This window comes from Somniosus microcephalus, chromosome 7 (genome assembly GCF_052327205.1).
Source record: "Somniosus microcephalus isolate GS21.2 chromosome 7, FLI_Smic_1.0, whole genome shotgun sequence".
In the NCBI taxonomy this organism is placed as follows: domain Eukaryota; kingdom Metazoa; phylum Chordata; class Chondrichthyes; order Squaliformes; family Somniosidae; genus Somniosus; species Somniosus microcephalus.
In genome coordinates, this window is record NC_140993.1 from 264,012,848 (window position 1) to 264,037,295 (window position 24,448).

At 45.2% G+C, this 24,448-nt stretch overlaps 1 protein-coding gene across 4 annotated transcripts in view; it reads right to left on the reverse strand.

Moving 5' to 3' along the window:
• ano10a (anoctamin 10a) overlaps positions 1 to 24,448 on the reverse strand; it is a 127,996-nt gene that overhangs the window by 91,299 nt on the left and 12,249 nt on the right. For 2 of the 4 annotated variants that reach the window (XM_085993701.1, XM_085993700.1), the window contains exons 4-7: positions 22,242 to 22,373; positions 15,129 to 15,248; positions 6,306 to 6,875; positions 160 to 215 (exon numbers count right to left, since the gene is read on the reverse strand). In XM_085993701.1, coding sequence (XP_085849827.1) covers positions 160 to 215; positions 6,306 to 6,875; positions 15,129 to 15,248; positions 22,242 to 22,373 — 878 coding nt within the window. The remainder of the gene's footprint in view (positions 1 to 159; positions 216 to 6,305; positions 6,876 to 15,128; positions 15,249 to 22,241; positions 22,374 to 24,448) is intronic. The other 2 variants (XM_085993702.1, XM_085993704.1) reach the window with 2 other exon arrangements.

The window sequence follows — 24,448 nt, forward strand, 5'->3', positions numbered from 1 at the left end:
ACAAGTTCATGTAATCTCTCCTCATAATCTAACCCTTGGGAGCCCTGGGTCTTTCGTACACTGTGGGTGACATTTGATTAAATGTAGCACAGTTTTATTAAACTTTCTACAGCTCAACATTAAAAATATTATTTCACATTTATAGAAGAACAAACTTACCACCAACACTTTCAGAACTAAATGATTCTGATACGACGACTCAAGCCTGTGGTTTTCTGCAGCACAAAATATGTACAACAATCAATTGATAAGACAAATAAGGGGCATTGTTTAAAAAAGAGAAAACCAAGAATAGAAAATTGTTGAAATATATTTTTTACTGAAGAAAAAATTGCACAGAATTAAATAAAATATACAGCACAAAAACAGGCCATTCGGCCCAACCAGCCTGTGCTAGTGTTTATACTCCGAGTCTCCCGCCCCCATTCTATCGGCCTCATCTCAGCCTTTCGGCATATCTTTCTACCCCCTGGAGCTGGAGCATTTTATTTAAAATGTTAACGTATGCAAATTGACGGAGTGGAATGGACAATTTTAAAGATCAAGAAGTCTAAGTCATTAGATCAAATGTATGGAAGAGGTGGCATGCATCCAGATAGTAATACCTCACTCCAGAAGGCACACGACCTGACGAGCTCTGTCAATTTGTTGACTTTAAATATATAGTTGTAACACGAAAGACATAAATAACACCTCTTGTTGTCAAGCTTCGGTTCTTTAGTCAACTCCATGACTGAACTGCAATTTGCATTATCCAAATACAACATTGCACCTTAAAGGCAAGGGACAGATCTATTGTTTCATCTGAACGCCCTGTTGCTCAAACAGCAAGAAACACATTGCAAGAAAAGGGTTTATTAATCATAGAATAGTACAGCACAGAAGGAGGCCATTCGGCCCTTTGAGTCTGTGCCGGCTCTTTCGAAGATCAGTCCAGTTAGTCCCACTCCCCCACTCTTTCCCCATATCCCTGCAATTTTTTTCTCTTCAAGTATTTATCCAATTCCCTTTTGAAGGCTACTATTGAATCTGTATCCACCACCCTATCAGGCAGTGCATTCCAAATCCTAACTACTTGTTGCGTAAAAAAGTTTTTCCTCATGTTCTTTTGCCAATCACCTTAAATCTGTGCCCTCTCATTATTGACCCTTCAGCCATTGGAAATGGTTTCTCTTTATTTACTCTATCTAAACCGTTCATAATTTGAAACGCCTCTATCAAATCTCCTCTTAGCCTTCTCTGCTCTAAGGAGAACAACCCCAGCTTCTCCAGTCTATCCACGTAACTGTAACCCCTCAGCCCTGGAACCATTCTAGTAAATCTCTTCTGCACCCACTCCAAAGCCTTCACGTCCTTCCTAAAGTGCGGTGCCCAGACTTGGACACAATACTCCAGCTGGGGCCGAACTAGTGTTTTATATCGGTTTAGCATAACCTCCTAGCTTTTGTACTCGAAGGGGGAAATTGTTACCTAAAAACATGAGTGAGTTTGGGAGCGGGTGATGGTTACATAGAAACATAGAAGATAGGAGCAGGAGTAGGCCATTCGGCCCTTCGAGCCTGCTCCGCCATTCAACGAGATCATGGCTGATCATCCAAACCCTAACACCCGGTCCCTACACCAACAGCCATCCCAAAAGGGATGAAACTGGCAGTGGGTCTGGAAGCCGGCTCGGACCCACTGACTTCCGCGTTTAACTGCAGCGCTTTCGGCTGCGTGCGAGAAACCCCCACGAGGCGCAGGCTGGGCAATTGAAAGATGTTAAAAAGCAATTAGGAGCTGTTTTAACTGCAGATTTGAGCTTCAACTTTTGAGTGCACAGGTTTCCCAGACTTCCTGGAACTCGCCAGTGAAAGCAAGGCAAGACTAAACGACAGGCGAACAGTCCCATAGGTACTCGGACCTCACACCTGCTTCCTTGCCTAAGTGAAAGGCTTTTGGAGAGGGTGCTTTCACTACCTTGCAGCTGATGTCCACTACTTTGGAGGTCATTCTGCTACCTTGGACTTTTGTGAATCTGAGCTACACTTTCCATCTGTCAGGCATCAGTTCAGCATGGGTGCCGCTTATGCGGCTTTACCTCGGACCTCAGAGGAGGAGCAGCAACAGCAGTAGGAGAAGCACCAGCAGGAGCAGCAGCAGCCTTCGCCCCATCGACCTGCCACTCCACAGGAGAGAAGTGATGAGCATAGGGGTGCAGCTCGCAGGAGGCGATACCTCCAACACAAGGTATATAGGCAGAGGATCAACTTCCTGGACATGTTGGGACACCAGTGCCTCAGGAGGCTCAGCATATCGCATCAGGTGGTCGCAGACATTTGCAGCCTCCTGGAAGAGGAGCTCCTGCCTGGTGGACACGCTTTGCCAGTGGCCATCAAAGTCACCACCATCCTCAATTTCTTTGCCTCATAGAAACATAGAAGAAAAGGAGCAGGGGTAGGCCATTCGGCCCTTCAAGCCTGCTCCGCCATTCAATATGATCATGGCTGATCCTCTATCTCAATTGATTGATTGGCACCACATCCACCACATTAAACATTCACTCCCTCAACCACCGGCGTACCGTGGCTGCAGTGAGTACCATCTACAAGATGCACTGCAGCAAGTCACCTAGGCTTCTTCGGCAGCACCTCCCAAACCTGCAACCTCTTCCACCTAGAAGGACAAGGACAGCAGGCGCATGGGAACACCACCACCTCCAAGTTCCCCTCCAAGTCACACACCATCCTGACTTAGAAGTATATCGCCGATCCTTCATCGTCACTGGGTCAAAATCCTGGAACACCCTACCAAACAGCACTGTGGGAGTACCTTCACCACACGGACTGCAGCGGTTCAAGAAGGCGGCTCAGCACCATCTTCTCAAGGGGCAATTAGGGATGGGTAATAAATGCTGACCTCATCAGCGACGGTAACATCCCATAAGCGAATTTAAAGAAATACCATATTTCCGCTCTCTCCCCATACCCCTTGATGCCATTTGTGTCTAGAAATCTATCTATCTCCTTCTTAAATATATTCAGTAACTTGGCCTCCACAGCCTTCTGTGGTAGAGAATTCCACAGGTTCACCACCCTCCGAGTGAAGAAATTTCTCCTCATCTCAGTCCTAAATGTCCTACCCCGTATCCTGAGACTGTGACCCCTCGTTTTAAACCCCCCAGCCAGGGGAAACATTCTCCCTGCATCCAGTCTGTCTAGCCCGGTCAGAATTTTATACGTTTCAATGAGATCCCCTCTCATTCTTCTAAACTCTAGTGAATAGAGGCCTAGTCGACCCAATCTCTCCTCATATGACAGTCCTGCCATCCCAGGAATCAGTCTGGTGAACCTTCGCTGCACTCCCTCTTTGGCAAGTATATCCTTTCTGAGGTAAGGAGACCAAAACTGCACACAGTACTCCAGGTGTGGTCTCACCAAGGCCCTGTATAACTGTAGTAAGACATCCTTGCTCCTGTACTCAAATCCTCTTGCAATGAAGGCCAACATACCATTTGCCTTCCTAACTGCTTGCTGCACCTGCATGTTTGCTTTCAGTGACTGGTGTACAAGGACACCCAGGTTCCTTTGTACATCAGCATTCCCAATCTATCACCATTTAAATAATACTCTACCTTCCTGTTTTTCCTACCGAAGTGGATAACCACGTTATACTGCATCTGCCATGTATTTGCCCACTCACTCAACTTGTTTAAATCGCCTTGAAGCCTCTTTGCATCCTCCTCACAACTCACAATCCCACCTAGTTTTGGGTCGTCAGCAAACTTGGAAATATTACATTTGGTTCCCTCATCCAAATCATTGATAAGTATTGTGAATAGCTGAGGCCCAAGCACCGATCCCTGCGGTACCCCACTAGTCACCGCCTGCCACCCCGAAAAAGACCCATTTATTCCTACTCTCAGTTTCCTGTCTGTTAACCAATTTTCAATCCATGCCAATATATTACCCCCAATCCCATGTGCTTTAATTTTGCACACTAACCTCTTATGTGGGACTTTATCAAAGGCCTTCGGAAAATCCAAATACACCACATCAACTGGTTCTCCCTTATCTATTCTACCAGTTACATCCTCAAAAAACTCCAGTAGGTTTGTCAAACACGATTTCCCCTTCATAAATCCATGTTGACTTTGTCTAATCCCGTTGATATTTTCTAAGTGTCCTGTTATCACATCCTTTATAATAGACTCTAGCATTTTCCCTACTACTGATGTTAGGCTAACCTAGTTCCCTGTTTTCTCTCTGCCTCCTTTTTTAAATAGTGGGGTTACATTTGCCACCCTCCAATTTGCAGGAAGTGTTCCATAATCTATAGAATTTTGGAAGATGACAACCAATGCATCCACTATTTCCATGGCTACCTCTTTTAGTACTCTGGGATGCAGATTATCAGGCCCTGGGGATTTATCGGTTTTCAGTCCCATTAATTTCTCCAGCACTATTTTTTCAACTAATACTAATTTCCTTTAATTCCTCCTTCTCACTTCTTGTGGAATAGTCTATTGTATAATTTTTGTAGCATGCTGATTTAGTATCTTGCTCTAAGTTGCTGCTTCTATGTATAATTTAACCAGTCAATAAATCTGACCAAACAGTTTAGCCTGTATGTAGATTAGTGGAGTGGGACATTAAAAATGTGAAGTAGTACATTTTGGGAAAAACAACAGAGAGAAATATACCTAAAGGGCAAAATTCATAATGGAGTCATGGAGCAGACACAAAAATCTCTAAGTGCTGCAGTACAGCTAAAAACAGCCATAAAAAGGCAAATGGTGTTGGTTTTATACTTGTGGCACTGAATATAAAGTCAAGGCAGAAATGTTGCTTTTGTGTAAAACATTGGTTAGACCACAGCTGGAGTAGTGGATGCAGTCCTAGGAAGGATAGTAAAACAATTAACGGATACAGGAAAGCATCATTCTAGTGAATCAAGGGATGATCAATGTAGTTACAGGAAACTTTGGTTTATCCGGAGGTTAACTGTCCGGAATGCTCGAGCCACTGGCAAAAATCAGGAGCCGTTTCGTTAGGTTTTTTTTCTTTTCGCTGCTTTTTTTTTTCCACCAGTCAGGCTCTGCAAGGTCTCACTGAAGCTGTTGCTAAGCTACAGAGACGCTTGCAAGGTACGGCCGACTGTTTAGAAGCACAACAGGGCTTGTTGCCAGATACGGAGCTCCGTATGTTTCAACATTAGCGCTGGTTTGTCCGGCAGTTTTGATGGGACGGCAACAGCTCGGTCCCGTCGGTGCCGGATAGCACAAAGTTTCCTGTATGAAGAAAAAAAAGGTTAATGGGAATCTAATAGAGGTTTTAAAAATTATGAAAAGTTTTGAAAGGTTAAAAGATTGTTTCCATTAACTGGTGAGACTGAAGATTATCACTAGAATGAAGGGGAAATTTAGAAGAAATGTTTTCACACATAGGGTTATTAAAACACCGAATGCTCTACTGGAAGCAGCTATTGAGGCAGAGACTGTAATCATTTAAAAAGGGAATTGGGTAAGTATTTGAAAATGAAGAATATAAAGGGTAAGGGCAGGGAAATAGGATTTGAGCCCAAGCTGAAAGCTGGCGCAGGTACAATGGAATGATTCATCACCTCCTTTTGTGCTGTAATTTCTATGATTAGGTTAACTCTTTGGAAAATGTTTCCACGCTTGCTAAGTTTTCGTTATTCTACAACTGATGCCACAGCAAGCTGACCAGCTCAGAGTCTTGGTGATTAAGCTGACCAGAAGCCCAGAGTCTTGGTGATTGCCGAGTCGGCAAACAACTTATGTTTCTCCAATGTTTTTACATACACTTCTCTCCCCAGTCCAAAAGTGTGAAAGGTGGGCGTGCAAACTTAAATTGGAAACTTGGCAAACAAAAGTGAATCTCCCTCCAAAAATGTTCTCACCACCAAATCAGAAGTCACAATCATAGAATGATACAGCACAGGAGGAGGCCATTCGGCCCATTGAGCCTGTCCTGGCTCTTTGAAAGAGCTCCCCAATTAGTCCCACTAACCCCCTGCCCTTTCCACATAACACTGCAAATTTTTCCTTTTCAAGTACTTATCCCATTCCCTTTTGTAAGTTACTATTGAATCTGATTCCTCTGCACGTTCAGGCAGTGCATTCCAGATCGTAACAACTCGCTGGGTTAAAAAAAAGTCTCCTCATCTCGCCTCTGGTTCTTTTGCCAATCACCTTAAATAGAACTCACTAGTTCAGTTATTCTTTGATTGCACATTTAAAAAAAATTAACTCAATCTTGACTGGAACTCAAGTGACCTCACCATTGAGACCGATGTGTACGTACCCCATGAAGTTAAATATTCGGCAGCATATCTGTAGATGCGATTCATGATTTCAATAACTACACTGTAAATGACACTGGGGAAAAATAGCAAAGCACCGCTGAAGATTGACTGATCCTCTTCATTATAGGCGATGGCCTGTTCCTCCATTTGAAAGTAGATCATCATAACAAAAAGGCAGGTGTAGAGGCTCATGCATACAAAGGGTAAGGAAACCAGGTAGATGCGCAACTGCCTCAAGTAGGTAGGGTATGTGGGCTCCTTTCTGCCCGTTGCTGGATTCAGTCCCAACTTCCCGTGAAAACCAGGCCGGGGTTCTTCAAACTCTCTCTTCATTATCAGCGTCCCCCATTTATAGGAAAGTTTGGCGCAGCAACGCTTCCAGACTTCCAGGACAATGGTTGACCACAGGAGGTTGAAAGTGGCAAACACGATGTACTTGTCGTAATCTTCCCATGCAAAGAGATAGTAAGGCACTCCAATTATAGCCATGGGAAACAAAGCAAAGGTGAAGTACTCTAAAAAGGCAAAATAGAGTGCAATATTCTGTCCAAAGTATTTCTGGATTTCATCTACGAGAGAGAGAGAAAAAAAATAGAATGACTAACCATTAAAAACAGACGATTCACAATTTTGAAACGTACTGATAGAAGTCAAGACTTATATAAATTGGTGAACAAAATATCTGAGGTTCAGCCCCAGTACTGTGGATGCTCCCGCAGACACAATGGCCACTAACACACATGCACAATTTCCTAAATATTTACTAGCAGATCTCTTGTGGTATTGCTCGTGGCCAGTCACTTGTTTTCTAACAAGGATGATGTGCCATGTAAATCAGAATGCATTAAAGGGTAAACTGATTTACAATGACTAAGTCAAACTGCGCTCTTATTGCATGATATTCTCCAATCTTTAACTGGTATTTTGGGAATCAAATTACCCAACTTTTTCCATTCTTCTGTGATGCGTATCACAGAAATTTGCATATAGTTTTGCTTACGGTTAAGTATAAGGGACAGGAAGTGCAACGGATAGGTGGTGTGCACAATAGCACGATTTGTAGATTATTTTATATACACTAGCAGATCTCCCGTGGTGTTGCTCACTATTAGTTGAAGGATTTGCTGTTATATAACCAGACTGTATGCCTTGCAATGTACAGGAAACTCTCTTAACCGGCATCTAAATATCCGGAAATCTCTCTTAACCGGCAAAATTCAGGAGTAGGTTCAGGTAAGTTTTACTATATATTAGTGGCCGTGTAACCGGGGTTCCTGGATCTGTGGCCATGTAACCGGGACTCCTGCACAAGTGCAGTGTAACCGGGGCTCCTGGATCTGTGGCCATGCAACAGGGACTCCTGGATCTGTGGCCGTGTAACCGGGGCTCCTGCACCTGTGGCCGTGTAACCGGGACTCCTGCACCTGTGGCCGTGTACGGGGCTCTCGTACCTTGGTAACTATACCTCACTGTAATCCAGACTTTTTGATCAACCGGCACCACGCCGGTCCCGGATAAAAAAAAGTTTCCTGTAGAATAAGTGAGATTACATCAACTGTGACCAAAGGTAGGCAAATGCCGTAAAAGGGCATTTAATGTGTAGGTTATAGCCATCAGGAAAGACTGAACAGGCTGGGGCTCTTTTCTGTGACTGAGAGGTGACCTGATAGAGGTCATTAAGGTTATGAAAGGGGTTTGATAGGGTAGACGTGGGGGGGTGGGGGGGGGGGGGGGGGGGGGGGGAGACCAAAACTAGGGCCATAAATACAAGTTATTCACCAATAAATCCAGTAGGGAATTCAGGAGGAACTTCTTCACCCAGAGAGTGGTTAGAATCTGGAACTCGCTACCACAGGGAGTGGTTGAGGCAAATAGCATAGATGCATTTAAGGGGAAGCTAGATAAGTGAGGAAGAAACAAACATAAGGTTATGCTGATAGAGATAAACAAAGTAGGGTAGGGGGAGGCTTGTGTGGAGCATAAACACCAGCAGTGTAATGAACTTACATCCAACCCCTGGCTGTGCTGGGAAACCAACAGCAAAATGCCACCTGCCACCATTGGGCCTCTTGGCTCTGTGGACACCTCACCCACTTGCTTGCTGTGGGTCTCCGTGCCTACCAACCCTTCACCCACTGGCCACTGTCACCCCACTGAGAATATGGCTCCTCAAGCTCCATCCAAGCACACGGCCGCTCTCCCCAACTGAGCTTCCAATACTGAGCCAGAAACAGACTCTGAGTTCTTTAAGGAAAGGTGGGCGGGTGCATCACGCTCATCGGCCTACCGCTCCAAATAATGGGAAGAGAAAGGGCCCGAGGGGAAGCCAGGTTGTGTATGCCTCAGTTCAAAAAAATGTCTTTTTATTTTAATTAAGCCTCTGTGAAGCATCTTGGGATGTTTTACGATGTTAAAAGGCATTAAATAACTTTTCAGTGCTGTCACCAACTGTTTGTTCTCTCCACCCGCCCACCTTTCATTAAAGAACTTCCTGCACACCTTTCATTAAAGAACTTCCTGCACTTTGGGGGTAATCGAGGACTTGTGCAGGCCACCAGCAGCCTCTCCCGAACATGCCCCTTCTCGCTCCCATCAGGTACCCTAGACTGGCCATAGAACCTGGTTGTAAGCTGATTAAATTTGGCAGATAGAGTTTTATTTTTTAAAAAGCAGCATGCGGTTTAATCAGCTGATTCACCTGCTGTGCTTTTTACATCATCTTTCTGTTTTTTAAGAACATAAGAAATAGGAGCAGGGGTAGGCCATTCTGCCCCTCGAGCCCGCTCCACCATTCGATAAGATCATGGCTGATCTTCGACCTCAACTTCACTTTCCCACCCTAGCCCCAGATCATCTTAGTGTCCAAAAATCGATCGATCACAGTCCTGAATATACTCAATGACTGAGGATCCACTGCCCTCTGGTAGAGATTTTAAAAAATTTAAACATCTCAGTGAAGAAATCTCTCCTCATCTCATTCCTAAATGGCCGACCCCTTATCCGGAGACTATGACCCCTGGTTCTAGACTCTCCAGTCAGGGGAAACAGCCTTGCAGCATCTACCCTGTCAAGCCCTATAAGAATTTTATACATTTCAATGCGATCACCTCTCATTCTTCTAAATTCCAGAGAATAAAGGCCTATTCTACTCAATCTCTCCTCATAAGACAGCCCTCTCATCCCAGGAATCAATCTAGTGAACCTTTGTTGCACCGTCTCCAAGGCAAGTATATCCTTCCCTATGTAAGGAAACCAAAACTGTACAAAGTACTCCAGGTGTGGACTCACCAAAGCCCTATATAATTGCAGAAAGACTTCCTTACTCTTATACGCCAACCCCCTTGCAATAAAGGCCAACATACCATTTGCCTTCCTAATTGCTTGCTGTACCTGCATGTTAACTTTCTGTGATTTGTGTACAAGAGCGCCCAAATCCCTCTGAATGACAACATTATTAGTCTCTCACCACTTAAAAAATATTTTCCTTTTCTATTCTTCCTTTCAAGTCAATGACTTCACATTTCCCCACATTATACTCCATCTGCCACCTTCTTGCCCAATTACTTAACCGGTCTATATCCCTTTGCAGCCTCTTTGCATCCTCCTCACACAGCTTTTTTGTTTCAGATTTTCAGTATTTTTCTTTTCACTTACTACTATGCCCGGAAAGCCCTGCAGCGGGTAGTCAAAACTGCCCAACGCATTACCGGCACCCGGCTACCGACCATAGAACACATATACCAGAAACGCTGTTTACAGAGGTCACGGACCATCATCAAAGACCCTACCCACCCCAGCCACAGTCTGTTCGCCCTCCTGCCATCTGGGAGACGCTACAGATGCATTCGCACCCGTACGACCAGATTTAGGAACAGCTTCTTTCCCAGGGCTGTCATCCTACTGAACTCCACAAATAAACTCCAAAGCCGGCACATCTGCCAATGCACTTTATTATGGTTATGTTTATGTTAATGTATTACAAGCCAAATGTATGTTGAACGTTTAAATGTCTTAATCTAAATGTACACTCTCGGGAGCCGCAAGCCTACATCTCGTTGTACTGCACTTGTGCACTAACAATGACAATAAAAGTTGATTTGATTTGATTTGTATTTCCAGACTGGTTTGAATGCTCTGTAGCATTCCCACAGGCTCCATATGGAGAGGTCTTAAACCAATCTGACACGGTTTAAATGAGAAGCATCTCAAGTGAAGTAACAGAGGAACTGTTCACATTTCTTACACCACTGAAAACTGGCCTCCCTGACATACATAGCAAATATGGAAAAAAATTAAAAGACTTGCATTTATACAGCGCCTTTTCTCAACCTCAGGACATCTCAAAGCGCTTTACAGCCAACAAAGTACTTTTGAGGTGTAGTCACTGTTGTAATGTAGGAAACATGACAGCCAGTATGCGCACAGCAAGGTCCCACAAACAGCAACGTGATAATTACCAGACAATTTTTTTTATTTTTTATTTTTTATAAAGTGCTGTTGATTGAGGGATAAATATGGGCCAGGACACCAGGGATAATTCCCCTGCTTTTCTTCAAATTAGTGCCATGGGATCTTTTACGTCCACCCTTAAAAAGGCAGACTGGGCCTCGGTTTTACGCCTCATCCGAAAGTTGGCACCTCCGACAGTGCAGCACTCCCTCAGCACTGCACTGGAGCGTCAGCCTAGATCTTTATGCTCGAGTCTCTGCAGTGGGACTTGAACCCACAACCTTCTGACGCAGACACAACCCACAACCTTCAGACACTGAGTCACGGCCGACGGCAAATATTCCATTGGCACTTGTCAACCCATATTAGGAGTATACAACTCAGTAGACCAAGACTTTGGCTGAGTTTTGTAAAAAAGACATGAAGCAGCTTGTTTGTTGAAGCAACAGGGGCCAGGACACACTCGTGTCTCAACAAACTCATGCCTGGCAGGCCCGATCCCCCCCCCCTTTATACAAGCAGTCACTTGTGAACATAAATAATCAGTCCTCATTGTAAAAGTTGCAAAGAGAGTTGGTTTGCTATTGCACGCGTAGAGGAGTCCGTTCATGGCCAACTTTATGCACGTGAAAATTCTGTGAAAACAATTTCCAGGATATACGTTTCGCTTTTACAGACTGACAGCACAAATAGAACATTTTAAAGGTGGATTGCATTCCCATTCTCTTCCTAAATTCCATCAAGGAGGGAATCTCTCCCTCAAAAATAATTACTTCTGTAAATCATTTTAATGCACGTCAGATGCCACCGTATTTTGTCCAGTGTCTTAAAACTTTAAATATCAGCAATGTGATTGTGTTTTGTTTAAACTTGATTACACAGGGGGTAAAAGCTGCACAGGAAGGCTATTACACATAGAAAAACACATAGAATGGATATGGTTAGAACAGATATTTGGATTACATCACAATATATATATATAAATGATCTAGACGAGGGAACTAGATGTAATATCTCCAAGTTTGCAGACGACACAAAGCTGGGTGGGCGTGTGTGCTGTGAGGAGGATGCTGAGAAACTCCAGTATGATTTGGACAGGTTGGGTGATTGGGCAGAAGCATGGCAGATGCAGTATATTGTGGATAAATGCGAGGTTATCCACTTTGGTGTCAAAAACAGGAAGGCAGATTATTATCTGAACGGCAATAGATTGGGAGAAGGGGAAGTGCAACGAGACCTGGGTATCCTTGTGCACCAGTCACTGAAGGGAAGTATGCAGGTGCAGCAGGTGGTTAAGAAGGCAAATGGTATGTTGGCCTTCATAGCGAGAGGGTTTGAGTACAAGAACAAGGATGTCTTGCTGCAGTTGTACAGGGCCTTGGTGAGACCACACCTTGAGTATTGTGTGCAGTTTTGGTCGCCTTATCTGAGGAAGGATGTTCTTGCCATGGAGGGAGTGCAGCAAAGATTCACCAGACTGATACCTGGGATGGCAGGAATGACGTATGAGGAGAGATTGGGTCGCTGGAGTTTAGAAGAATGAGAGGGGATCTCATTGAAACTTATAAAATTCTAACAGGACTGGACAGACTAGATGCAGGAAGGATGTTCCCGATGGCCAGGGAGTCCAGAACCAGGGGTCACAGTCTAAGGATAAGGAGTAAGCCATTTAGGACAGAGATGAGGAGGAATTTCTTCATCCAGAGAGTGGTGAACCTGTGGAATTCTCTACTACAGAAGGCAGTGGAGGCCAATTCATTAAATATATTTCAAGGAGTTGGATATATTTCTTAAGGCTCAAAGGATCAAGGGATATGGGGAGAAGGCAGGGACAGGGTACTGAAATTGGATGATCAGCCATGATCTCATTGAATGGCGGAGCAGGCTCGAGGGGCTGAATGGCCTACTCCTATCTTCTATGTTTCTATGTTTCGATGCATCACCCGAACTTGATATACTGTAATATTCTCCATTACTGTTCACCTTTAAAAAGCAAAATACCTTTAATGATATTTACTGTCAATCTAGCAATAATTTGTATAGACACATAACTAGTATTTAAAATACTCATTATTTCAGATTTGAAGGGCAAACTATTTCTTTTCCTACATTACAACAGTGACTACACTTCAAAAAGTACTTCATTGGCTGTAAAGCGCTTTGGGACGTCCCGAGGCTGTGAATGCGATAAATGACCAGAGGTAATTCTGAGGGAGGAGAAGCCATTAATGGAGTTGAGCCGATTGTAAGCGAACAGGCAGGAAAGGAAACATGCACGGGCAGTCTCTCGGAGATGAACTATGAAGGAGAATGGGGTGATTGACTGGTTTTGTACACTGCAGTGGTCGATGAGGAGGAATAAAATGCCATGGTCGCGGTAACTGAGAACAGATCAAATGGAAATCACCTCCCCAAAAGCTATCTGAGCAAACCTTTCAGAGGGTGTAACCCCCCCTCCCCCCTTCAGAGGCAATCTCCCCCTCCAAGCCCTCCACTCCACAGAGGCACTTTCCCTCTCCCCTTCCACTTCACTGTGTACTCTTCCCATTCAACCCCCTCTAGTCCAGAGAAACTCTTCCCCTCCAATCCCCCACTTCATTTAAACACTACCGCCCTAATGCGGTGCCGGCTGCATCTCCTACTGGACAGTGCTGCTTTGTTCGGACGATGTACTCTGTGCTGCAAGCGGGAATTTCTGATGACGAGACCAAGGGGTAGATTTTCCTGGAGCCGTCAGGCGGGGTTTCAGGCGTGTAGGGTGGGGGGGGGGGGGGGGGGGAAATCCCGAATTCGGGGGTCCTGACACCATCCCGCCCAAAACCCGCCTCCACGTAAGTTTCAGGTAGTTAACAGGCAGTTTTTAGCCTAATCCCTATTTTGAGGGGTGTCGTGTGGGATTCCCGATGGCTCCAAACCACGCCAGGTTAGAGTCATCGGGCCGTCGGGTTGATGGACTTGGAGGGGTCGCGATGTTGGTGTTCAGGTGAGTGATGGGTGCATGAGTGCAAAGGTAAGTGTGTTTGGTGTGTCTAAAGTGTATAAAGAAGTTTAAATTACCTGTACTTACCTTAACAGCCTTTCTTCCTGTAGGCGTCGGGAGCGCATCACTCAGCCGGCACTGAAAGCAAAATGGCTGCGAGCTGTCAAAAGTGACAGCCTTCAGCTTTCATTGCCGGTGACAGTTCTAACTGAGTCTGTGGAGAAGGACTCAGGTTAGAAGTCAGACTGTCAGTGTTTGACAGCTTCAAACAGCTGTGAAACACTGATATTTCATCTGCCAAGACCTCTTGACAGATGAAATTTCAGTCTGTGACGTCACCTGTTGCCGGGTGGCCCTTAATTGGCCTGCTGAGCCCGCTGGTCGGGCTTAACAAGGTCAATCAAGGGAAAATCGCGTGGATTGGCCGAACGTCGACGTAGGCGGGACTAAAACCCCGAAAGTTGTAGTCCCGCCTCCTTCCCGACAGCTTTAGGAAAATCGACCCCCCCAAGACACTCCAGTTGCAGCCCAGTCCCAAATGAAGGGGGAGGTCAGTACTGACATCACTGCGTCAGTAAATGAGTTGTAGACGGACGGGACTTGTGGCAGGACTCACAGCAAACAGTCTATTTTACAGCAAACAAAGTCCATTTACTCAGCAAACTGCAAACAGAGTCTATTTAAAACAGAGTCGCTGCAAAATTATTCCTTTTGTTTTAGAATGGCCAGTGAGGAGGCCCCTCAGTTTATGCTCAGCAGCTGGGAAATGGGCTCTGGGCAATCATTCCAGGTACTGGGAAGAGGAACGCAGCGAGCTGTTGTGATCTGGAACGCGCTGCCTGAAAGGGCGGTGGAAGCAGATTCAATAGTAACTTTCCAAAGGGGAATTGGATAAATACTTGATGGGGAAAAATTTGCAGGGCGATGGGGAAAGAGCAGGGGGGAAGTGGGATTAATTGCACAGCTCTTTCAAAGAGCCGGCACAGACACGATGGGCCGAATGTCCTCCTTCTGTGCTCCATCATTCTATTATTCTAACTACAGCAAACATAACTCATGACCGAAAGTACAGCAACATCTCCTGATAAAAAAGGGGGAATTCTCCAGAAACTGCAGTGAGTGGAGCAAAGTCACATACAAGTGATTTGTATAAAATCAATCCCAGCAGTGAAAAAGAACATCAGTGAACAGAGGCACAGTAATTCCTGGCCAGATGCCCAAGGGCAGAAAATCAGCTGCTCCAGCACAAAGGTGTGATGGCTGATTCACTGCCCCAGGGAACAAATACCACGCACACACTTAACATGCATCTGGCTGCAACGCTGATTGTACTGGATGGCGTTATGACAGATGCAAATAAGGGTTTGACGGCTTACCTCATTTATTGACTTACCGAGAGGCTGAAAGGCAAACTTTATCCGCCTATACCAGAGGAAGCTGAGCTCTTTCAGTTCTGCCGTGTCATGTAGTGGATAGAGCTGAATTAGAAGTCCACTGGTTTGCAAACGGCGAACTAGATGAAAACACACATTGTTCTTAATATGTGATTATTTCTTTCACAGGTTGTCACCCAAAAGCCTCAACGTGTGAAAAATGGGGCAAATACACAAAACATTGATAAGGAACGTTCAAGGTTGACTGCAGCGAAAAACTAACAGTTCTGTCTTACCATAGTCATAACCCCAAGGGGAACAAATGAAGTTACTTACAAAAGATCCCTGCTCCGTGCAGTTCTACATACAAGGGAGTGTATACAGGAAACTTTGGTTTATCCGGAGGTTAACTGTCCGGAATGCTCGAGCTACCGGCAAAATTCAGGAGTCGGTTCAGTAAGTTTTTTTTCTTTTCGTTGCTTTTTTTTCCACTAGTCAGGCTCTGCAAGGTCTAGCTAAAGCTGTTGCTTAGCTGGAGACGCTTGCAAGGTACGGCCCACTGTTTAGAAGCTGTAAGCAACAGGGTTTGTTGCTAGATACGGAGCTCAAAAGCTTCCGTATGTTTTAACATTAGCGCTGGTTTGTCCGGCAGTTTTGATGGGACAGCAACAGCTCGGTCCCGTCGGTGCCGGAGATCACAAAGTTTCCTGTAAAACCTTGCGGTTGAAGGACTTGCTAAAATTAGAGGTCATACAGGACCTGGAACAAAATCACCAATTTTGCACGGAGTTGTTCACAAGTCTAACAACAAGCAGCAAAAGCCTTTGACACAAAATACTGGGTCTAGTTGCACGATGTAACGCTTTGTTGGGGTGCCATCCTGCAGCTGTGCAGGAACCAACGCTACCTGGTACCTTCAACCACCTTAGGAGCCATCACTCACTGGTAAATCCTCAGAGTACCCTCTTTAAGACAAATTTCTTCACTCAGAAGTTTATGAATCTTTGGAATTCTCTAACCCAGAGGGCTATGGATGCTCAGTCATTGAGTATATTCAAGAGTGAGAGAGAGAGAGCGATAGATCTTTGGACATTAAAGGGAATCAAGGGATATGGGGATCGTGCGGGAAGGTGGTGTTGAGGTAAAAGATCAACCATGATCTGATTGAATGGCGGAGCAGACTCGAGAGGCCATATGACATACTCCTGCTCTGAATTCTTACGTTCTTAAGCCAAGAAGGGAGATTACACAAACTGGGATTCTTTTCACTAGAACGGAGGCGATTTGATAGAGGGGTCCAAAATTACAAGGTATTTTAATAAAGGTAAAATTGGGGAAAAACCATTTCCATTGGTTGGTGAGTTAGTAACTAGAGGACATAAATTTAAGAACACAAAGAGCAAAGGGAGAGGTTAGCTTAGGAACAGGAGTCGGCCATTCAGCCCCTCGAGCCTGCTCCGCCATTCAATGAGATCATGGCTGATCTGACTTCTTTTTAATGCAAAAGCTTGTTAGGACATATTCATAGAATCATAGAGCACAGGAGGAGGCCATTCAGCCCATCGAGTCTGCACTGGCTCTTTTGGAGAGCAGGGCAGAAAACAGCAAGGTCAATAGAAACCCTGAACTATACAGCCAGAACAGCAGAGTACATCAAAGGAAGCCAAGATCAAACTTGTCTGATGCTCTGATCAGAACACACTTTCAGTGCTGTGTCACATTCTTACCATCAAAATCATAGCACTTTCAGAGAACTAGAACGATGGACCGAATGGTGCTGTAAAATTCTAACGCTCTAGGATTAGTAACTTAGCAACAGAGTTTTGCTCGGTTTGGATAAGAAGAAGTTGGTCTTCTGTTCAATGGGTACAAGTTCATTTTTCCAATTGAAAAGGTCAGGAAACATCCACCAGGTTAATTCCACCTGTCTGTTGCTGGCATTATCTCATGTGCAAGTGGGCCTAGACCAGATACATCCTCCAGCACTTATTCTCCAGTAACCCAATGGGGAAACCTTGCCCCACTGCTCCAGCTGAGATCACCTAACGTTGCAGACTTGGGGATCAAACCTGGAACCTCTCTGGGCAGCATGGCTAAGAGATGAAACCTTTGCTATCCGAGTGTCTCAGAGCTTTTACCTTTGAGCGCTGGGCCATAGAAACACTAAGAACATAACAAATAAGAGCAGAAGTTGACCATACGGCCACTCGAGTCTGCTCCGCCATTCAATAAGATCGTCGACCTCAACTCCACTTTCCCGCCCGATCTCCATATCCCTTGATTCCCCTAGAGTCCAAAAATCTATCGATCTCAGCCTTGAATATACTCAGTGACTCAGTATTCACAGCCCTCTGGGGCAGAGAATTCCAAAGATTCACAACTCCCTGAGTGAAGAAATTCCTCCTCATCTCAGTCTTAAATGGCCGTCCCTTTATCCTGAGACTGTGCCCCCTAGTTCTAGACACTCCAGCCAGGGGAAACAACCTCTCAGCATCTACCCTGTCAATCCCCTTCAGAATCTTGTATGTTTCAATGAGATCACCTCTCATTCTTCTAAACTCCAGAGAGTATAGGCCCATTCTACACAATCTCTCATCATAGGACAGCCCTCTCATCCCAGGAATCAATCCAGTGAACCTTCGTTGCACCGCCTCCAAGGCAAGTATATCCTTCCTTAGATAAGGAGACCAAAACTGTGCACAGTACTCCAGGTGTGGTCTCACCAAGGCCCTGTACAATTGTAGCAAGACTTCCTTACTCTTGTACTCCAACCCCCTCACAATAAAGACCAACATGCCATTTGCCTTCCTTATTGCTTGCTGTACCTGCATGCTAGCTTTCTGTGTTTCTTGCACGAGGACACCCAAGTCTCTCTGAACACCAACATTTGAAAGTTTCTCACCATTTTAAAAATATTGTTTTTCTATTCTTCCTACCAAAGTGAATAACCTCACATTTCCCCACATTATACTCCATCTGCCACCTTACTGCCCACTCACTTAGTCTCTCTATATCCCTTTGCAGGCTCTGTGTTCTCATAGCTTACTGTCCCACCTAGCTTTGTTTCATCAGCAAACTTGGATACATTACACTCAGTCCCTTCATCTAGATCATTAATATAGATTGTAAATAGCTGAGGCCCCAACACTGATCCTTGCGGCACCCCACTCGTTACAGCCTGCCAACCTGAAAAAATCCGTTTCTCCCTACTCTGTTTTCTGGCCGTTAACCAATCCTCTATCCATGCTTCAATATTACCCTCAACCCCATGAGCCCTAATCTTGTGTAATAACCTTTTATGTGGCACCTTATCAAATGCCTCCATGACTGAATAGGATTCCCCTTTGAATTTACTGTCAATAACTTGTTCAATTGCCACCCACCCCCCCCAAGCAGAAGCACAAAAATCTAGGCTGACACTCCAGTGCAGTGCTGAGGGAGTGATGCACTGTCGGAGGTGCCGTCTTTCGGATGAGACAAACTGCGTCTCCCTCTCTCCCTGGACGTAAAAGATCCCATGGCACTATTTCAAAGACCTTTTCAATTGGAAAAATGAACTTGTACCCGTTGAACAGAAGACCAACTTCTTATTATCCAAACCAAGCAAAACTCTGTTGTTAAGTTACTAATCCTAGAATGTTAGAATTTTACAGCACCTTAACAAGGTGTTGCAGTGGGAACCCGCATGGGCCCTAGCTATGCCTGCCTTTTTGTGGAGTATGTGGAACATTCTTTGCAGTCCTACTCAGGTCCCCTCCCTCACCTCTTTTGATGACTGTATTGGTGCCATTTTCTGCTCTTGCCCTGAACTAGAAAACTTCATTCACTTTGCTTCCAATTTCCACCCTTCCCTCACCTTCACATGGTCCATTCCCGACTCTTCCCTTCCCTTCCTCAACTTCTCCATCTCCATTTCTGGGGTTAGGCTATTGACAAAGTTGACACTGTAAGCCCACTGACTCCCACAGCTACCTGGACTACACTTCCTCCCACCTAGCTTCCTGTAAGGACTCTATTCCATTCTCCCAGTTTCTCCATCTCCGCCGCATCTGTTCTGACAATGCCACCTTCCATACTAGTGCTTCCGATAGATCTTCCATTTTCCTCAACCGAGGATTTCCCGCGACCATGTCCGTTCCATTTCCCGCACTTCTGCTCTCACCCCTTCTCCCTCCCAGAACCACGATAGGGTTCCCCTTGTCCACATCTTTCACCCCACCAGCTTCCACATTCAACGAATCAACCTCCGCCATTTCTGCCACTTCCAGCATGATCCCATCACCAAACACATCTTCCCCTCCCCCCTCCCCCCCCTTTCAGCATTCCGAAGGGATCGCTCCCTCCGTGACACCCTGATCCACTCCTCTATCATCCCCAACATCCCTTCCCTTTCCCACATCACCTTACCGTGCATGCGCAGGAGATGCAACACCTTTTACCTCCTCCCTTCCCACTGTCCAGGGCCCCAAACACTCCTTCCAGGTGAAACAGCGATTTACTTGTACTTCTCACAATCTAGTATACTGTATTCGCTGCTCACGATGCGGTCTCCTCTACATTGGGGAGACCAAACGCAGATTGGGTGACCGCTTTGCGGAACACCTCCGTTCAGTCCATAAGCACGACCCCGAGCTTCCGGTCACCTGTCACTTTAACTCTCCGCTCCACTCCCACTCTGATCTCTCTGTCCTCAGCCTCTTACACTGTTCCAATGAGCTCAGCGCAAGCTCGAGAAACCTTACCCAAGGAAGGATATACTTGCCATAGAGGGAGAGCAACAAAGGTTCACCAGACTGATTCCTGGGATGGGGGGATTGTCCTATGAGGAGAGACTGAGTAGACTAGGCCTATATTCTCTAGAGTTTAGAAGAATGAGAGGTGATCTTACTGAAACATACAAAAGGCTCGACAGGGTAGATGCAGGGAGGATGTTTCCCCTGGCTGGGGAGTCTAGAACCAGGGGCCACAGTCTCAGAATAAGGGGTCGGCCATTTAGGACTGAGATGAGGAGAAATTTCTTCACTCACAGGGTGGTGAATCTTTGGAATTCTCTACCCCAGAGGGCTGTGGAGGCTCAGTTGTTGAGTATATTCAAGACAAAGATCGATAGATTTTTGAATATTAAGGGATCAAGGGATATGGGGATTGTGTAGGAAAGTGGAGATGAGGTAGAAGATCAGCCATTCAGACAAGTCATTCTTAAATAACACACTCTTTGGCTAAACGGTAAAAAACTAGCACTGTTGTTATATTACTACAGGTTCGTCTACAACTACTACATATTTCAATACTACACAACGACAGGCTTGCACTGCACTGCGACGAGCAGTTATATAGCATATTAATATAGAAAAGTCACAAGGCGTTTCACGGGGGCATGAAGTAAATGGATGTTGAGCCAAAGGAGGAGAGATTAGGAAGGGTGACCAAAAGCTTGGTAAAAGATGTGGATTTTTAAAGAGGGTCTTAGAAGAGGATAATAAGTGGAGGCGCAGCAGAATTTAGGGAGGGAATTCCAGCGAGTGGGATAAATAACCAGTTTGTGTGAACAAGATGGACTGAGCCTCAGTCACAGCAACCAAATTATTTGGCCAGACATAACATGACATTCTGGCTTCCTCCAAAATGCAAAGCACTACTGCATGCATCAAACCATGAGCAGACTCCACCATGAAGATGCACAGCAGTCCTCCAAGTTGCAAAAGCCAAAACAATTCAGCTAAACCTAGTGCCACACTTTGTAGTTGCCTAGATCCAGCAACCCCGTATTGCGGTATCTACGCTGCTTCTCCAAGCATAGCGATCTTAAACCAGAGCTAAATAAATAATAGTCTTGCATATTGTGCATGCCTGTGTCTGTAACACCTCGGGCATTACGTTTTTGACAAGCAAATTTTTGTGCAACGCTCCACCTAACAGTTTCAAATTTTAGATTTAGAATACGACCACAAATCAGAACTGAACCGGTAGGGAACATATATCAATTAGCTAATAGCAAGCAGGAATCAACAGCAAAGTTCCCAAAAAATGGGCAGTCAGTAACACCTAGCAAATTAAAAAACATAGGAACACTCGTAGGCCATTCAGCCCCTCAAACCTGTTCCACCATTCAATTACATAGAATTATATAAAATATGCAGCGCAGAAACAGGCCATTCAGCCCAACTAGTTTGTGCTGGGGTTTACACACGAGTCTCCTCCCATTCCATCTGCCTCATCTCAGCTTTTCAGCATATCTTTTTATTATCTTGAGTATATTCAAGACAGAGATCGATAGATTTTTGAATATTAAGGGAATCAAGGGGCGTGGGGATAGTGCAGGAAAGTGGAGATGAGGTAGAAGATCAGCTATGAATGGTGGAGCAGGCTCGAAGGGCCAAATGGCCTACTCCTGCTCCTATTTCTTATGTTCTTATGAACAGCACCTCATCTTTCGATTAGGCACTTTACAGCCTTCTGGACTCAACATCGAGTTCAACAATTTCAGACCAGAACCTCAGCCCCTATATATTTTTTTCTTTTTTCCCTCTCACATGGCAGCCGTTGATGATTCTGCCATTGCCATTTACATCTCATCTCGAGTCATCTTTTGTTTCTTAAGTTGTCCCATTACCATCTCCTATTGCCTTGCACCATCATCCCTTTTGTCTTTTAATCTCTCCTGCCTTCCACCCTATCACAGACCTTCCCTTTTGTTCTTTCCTCCCCTCCTCCCATTCCCCGCCCCTGCACTTGCTTAAAAACCTGTGACCTCTCTAACTTTTTCCAGTTCTGACGAAAGGTCATTGACCGGAAACGTTAACTCTGTTTCTCTCTCAACAGCTGCTGCCTTACCTGCTGAGTGTTTTCAGCATTTTCTGTTTTTATTGCGTATTCGCTTTATTCTACCTGAAAACAACATTCTGATCAGAGTCACTGGTTTAGAATGACTGAATAAGTGTCATTGTTATATGGGTTTCAGGAGATTCTCACCAGTGTCTTGGAGACTGCATTCCAGGATTCAGCCATTTTCGTGTGACCCCCCCCCAAAACGATCATGCCTTACAGCAGCACGTCGTTTTGTCACCTTACTATTACTTTTCCATTTTCCTGATCAAGAGTAATCAGAAGCTTCGTAAATTTGAGGAACTTACTGATCGATTTCCCAGGATACAGCTTCACTTGCGGATGACCAGGGACCGAGGTCTCATTTATCGCCCTCAGATTTTCTAATTCACGCTTGATAACGTACTGCCGTTCTGCCATGGTCAGAAAATCGTCGTCATCTGAAAACAACAACTCTCATTTATACAGCACCTTTAACGCAGTCAAACGTCCCAAGGCGCTTCGCAGGAGCGATAACAAACAACATTTGATACCGAGCCACTCTAGGAGATATTAGGACAGGTGGAGGTAGGTTTTAAGAAGCATCTGAAAAGGAAGATGAAGAAGTGGAGTCAGAGCAGTTTAGGGAGGGAATTCCAGCGCCTGGGCAGCTGAAGGCACGGCTGCTAATGGCGGGGCGATGAAAACCAGGGATGCACAAGAGGCCAGAATTGGAGGAACGCAGAGATCGCAAAGGGCTGGAGGAGGCTACAGAGATAGGATGGGGGAGAGGTCATGGAGGGATCTGAAAACAAGGATGCGAATTTTAAAAATCGAGGCATTGCTGGACCGGGAGCCAATGTAGATCAGCGAGCACAGGGGTGATGGGTGAACGGGACTGGTTAGGACACGGGGCAGCAGAGTTTTGGATGAGCTCAAGTTTACGGAGGGTGCAAGATGGTAGGCCAGCCAGGACAGCTTTGGAATAGTTGAGCCAAAGCAAGATAGTTCATAAGTGAACATATAGACCCCAGTCTGTATCGAGTTAGCCAATCTCAGCTGGGGCACTACAAATATCTTCAGCACCCCAGGTTAGGGATGGGATCATGGACCCAGGTTCATATACCGTTCCAACAATCTTCTGGAAGTGCATGTGTGGGCATCGGATGAAGACAGGATTGGGTTTGCCTGTGATAACAAATGTGGTTACGGTTAAGGTTCACTCGTGAACTGTGGTCATCTGAGTGAGGTAGCTGTGGGCGTGAAGCAGTATCCAAACAGGAAATAGACTTTTATTAAATGGTATTCTAGGATTTTTACTGGTGTTTTGGGGATTGAATTTTCAACTCACTCCTTCATTCGGAGAAAACTGTAAATGAGTGGCCTTTATATATTTTACATAGCTTCTTCTGCTTGAATAATTCATTTATATCTCTGACTATTTTTAAAGCTGAGATTGCAAATCAAGATGGTATAAAAGATGTACCAATTGGAAGCACGTAGCTGGTATTTAGAAATACTAGGGTGAAATTAAGTTTAGTCGCTCTTGGGAAATGGTCCCTGGCTTCAATAGCCCTGGGGATGTTCCTGGGGATAGGCAGAACTGGCTTGGGGGTCCTGAAGTTTGACAATATTACAGTGGGGCTACTGGTGTTTAGCAGCATGGGGGGGGGGGGGGGGGGGCAGGATGGAGAATTGGCTGATACAGAGAGTCACTGTGAAGGAGAAACCTGGGGTTTGGCACAACTGGGGGCTGAATGTAAAGTTTGGCTCACTAGTGGAATTCCGAATGCCTGTCGGCAGTTAGGGGTGGGGTAGGGTATGAACCCGGCAGCACTGGGGAGGCTGGGTGGGGGGGGGGGGGGGGGGGGGAGGGGGAAGAAATTCCACATATGCTGCACTGATTTGCAACTTTCTGAGGGATCACTGCAAGCACCGAATATGTATACGCCTGTGTATATAACTGTCTCTGACAGCTATAAGATAGCATAATCATTCAATTACTATCAACATTTTCTAACCATCAACATGAAACAAGCAATAATCCGACTGTTCTAACCGTCCAGGTGATTGATACCCAGGTGAAATAATCAGAGCGTGTGCTTCGAAATTCAACTTGAAAAAAATAAATGAACTCAGTTACAATGAGGAAAGACACTGGGCTGGATTTTCATTCAGGAGTTGGGTTGGAGGCGGGACAACAACTTTCGGGGTTGTAGTCCCGCCTCCATCGAGATGCGGCCAATCCACTCGATTTTAACTTGATTGACCTTGTTGAGCCCGCCCAGCGGGCTCAGCAGGCCAATTAAGGGCCACCCAGCAACAGGTGATGTCACAGACTGAAATTTCATCTGTCAAGAGGATTTGACTTGATGTTTTTGCCCTGAGCAGTGACTTTGAGATGAATCTCGATTGCGCAGTCTACGTACGTGCACAGTGCCTCATGCCTCAGGATACATCAATACTGTCCAGTCAGCAATACTGATATAACAATGCAATATTTTTCTTTAGCTTCTAAATGTTTCTCCTCATTTTT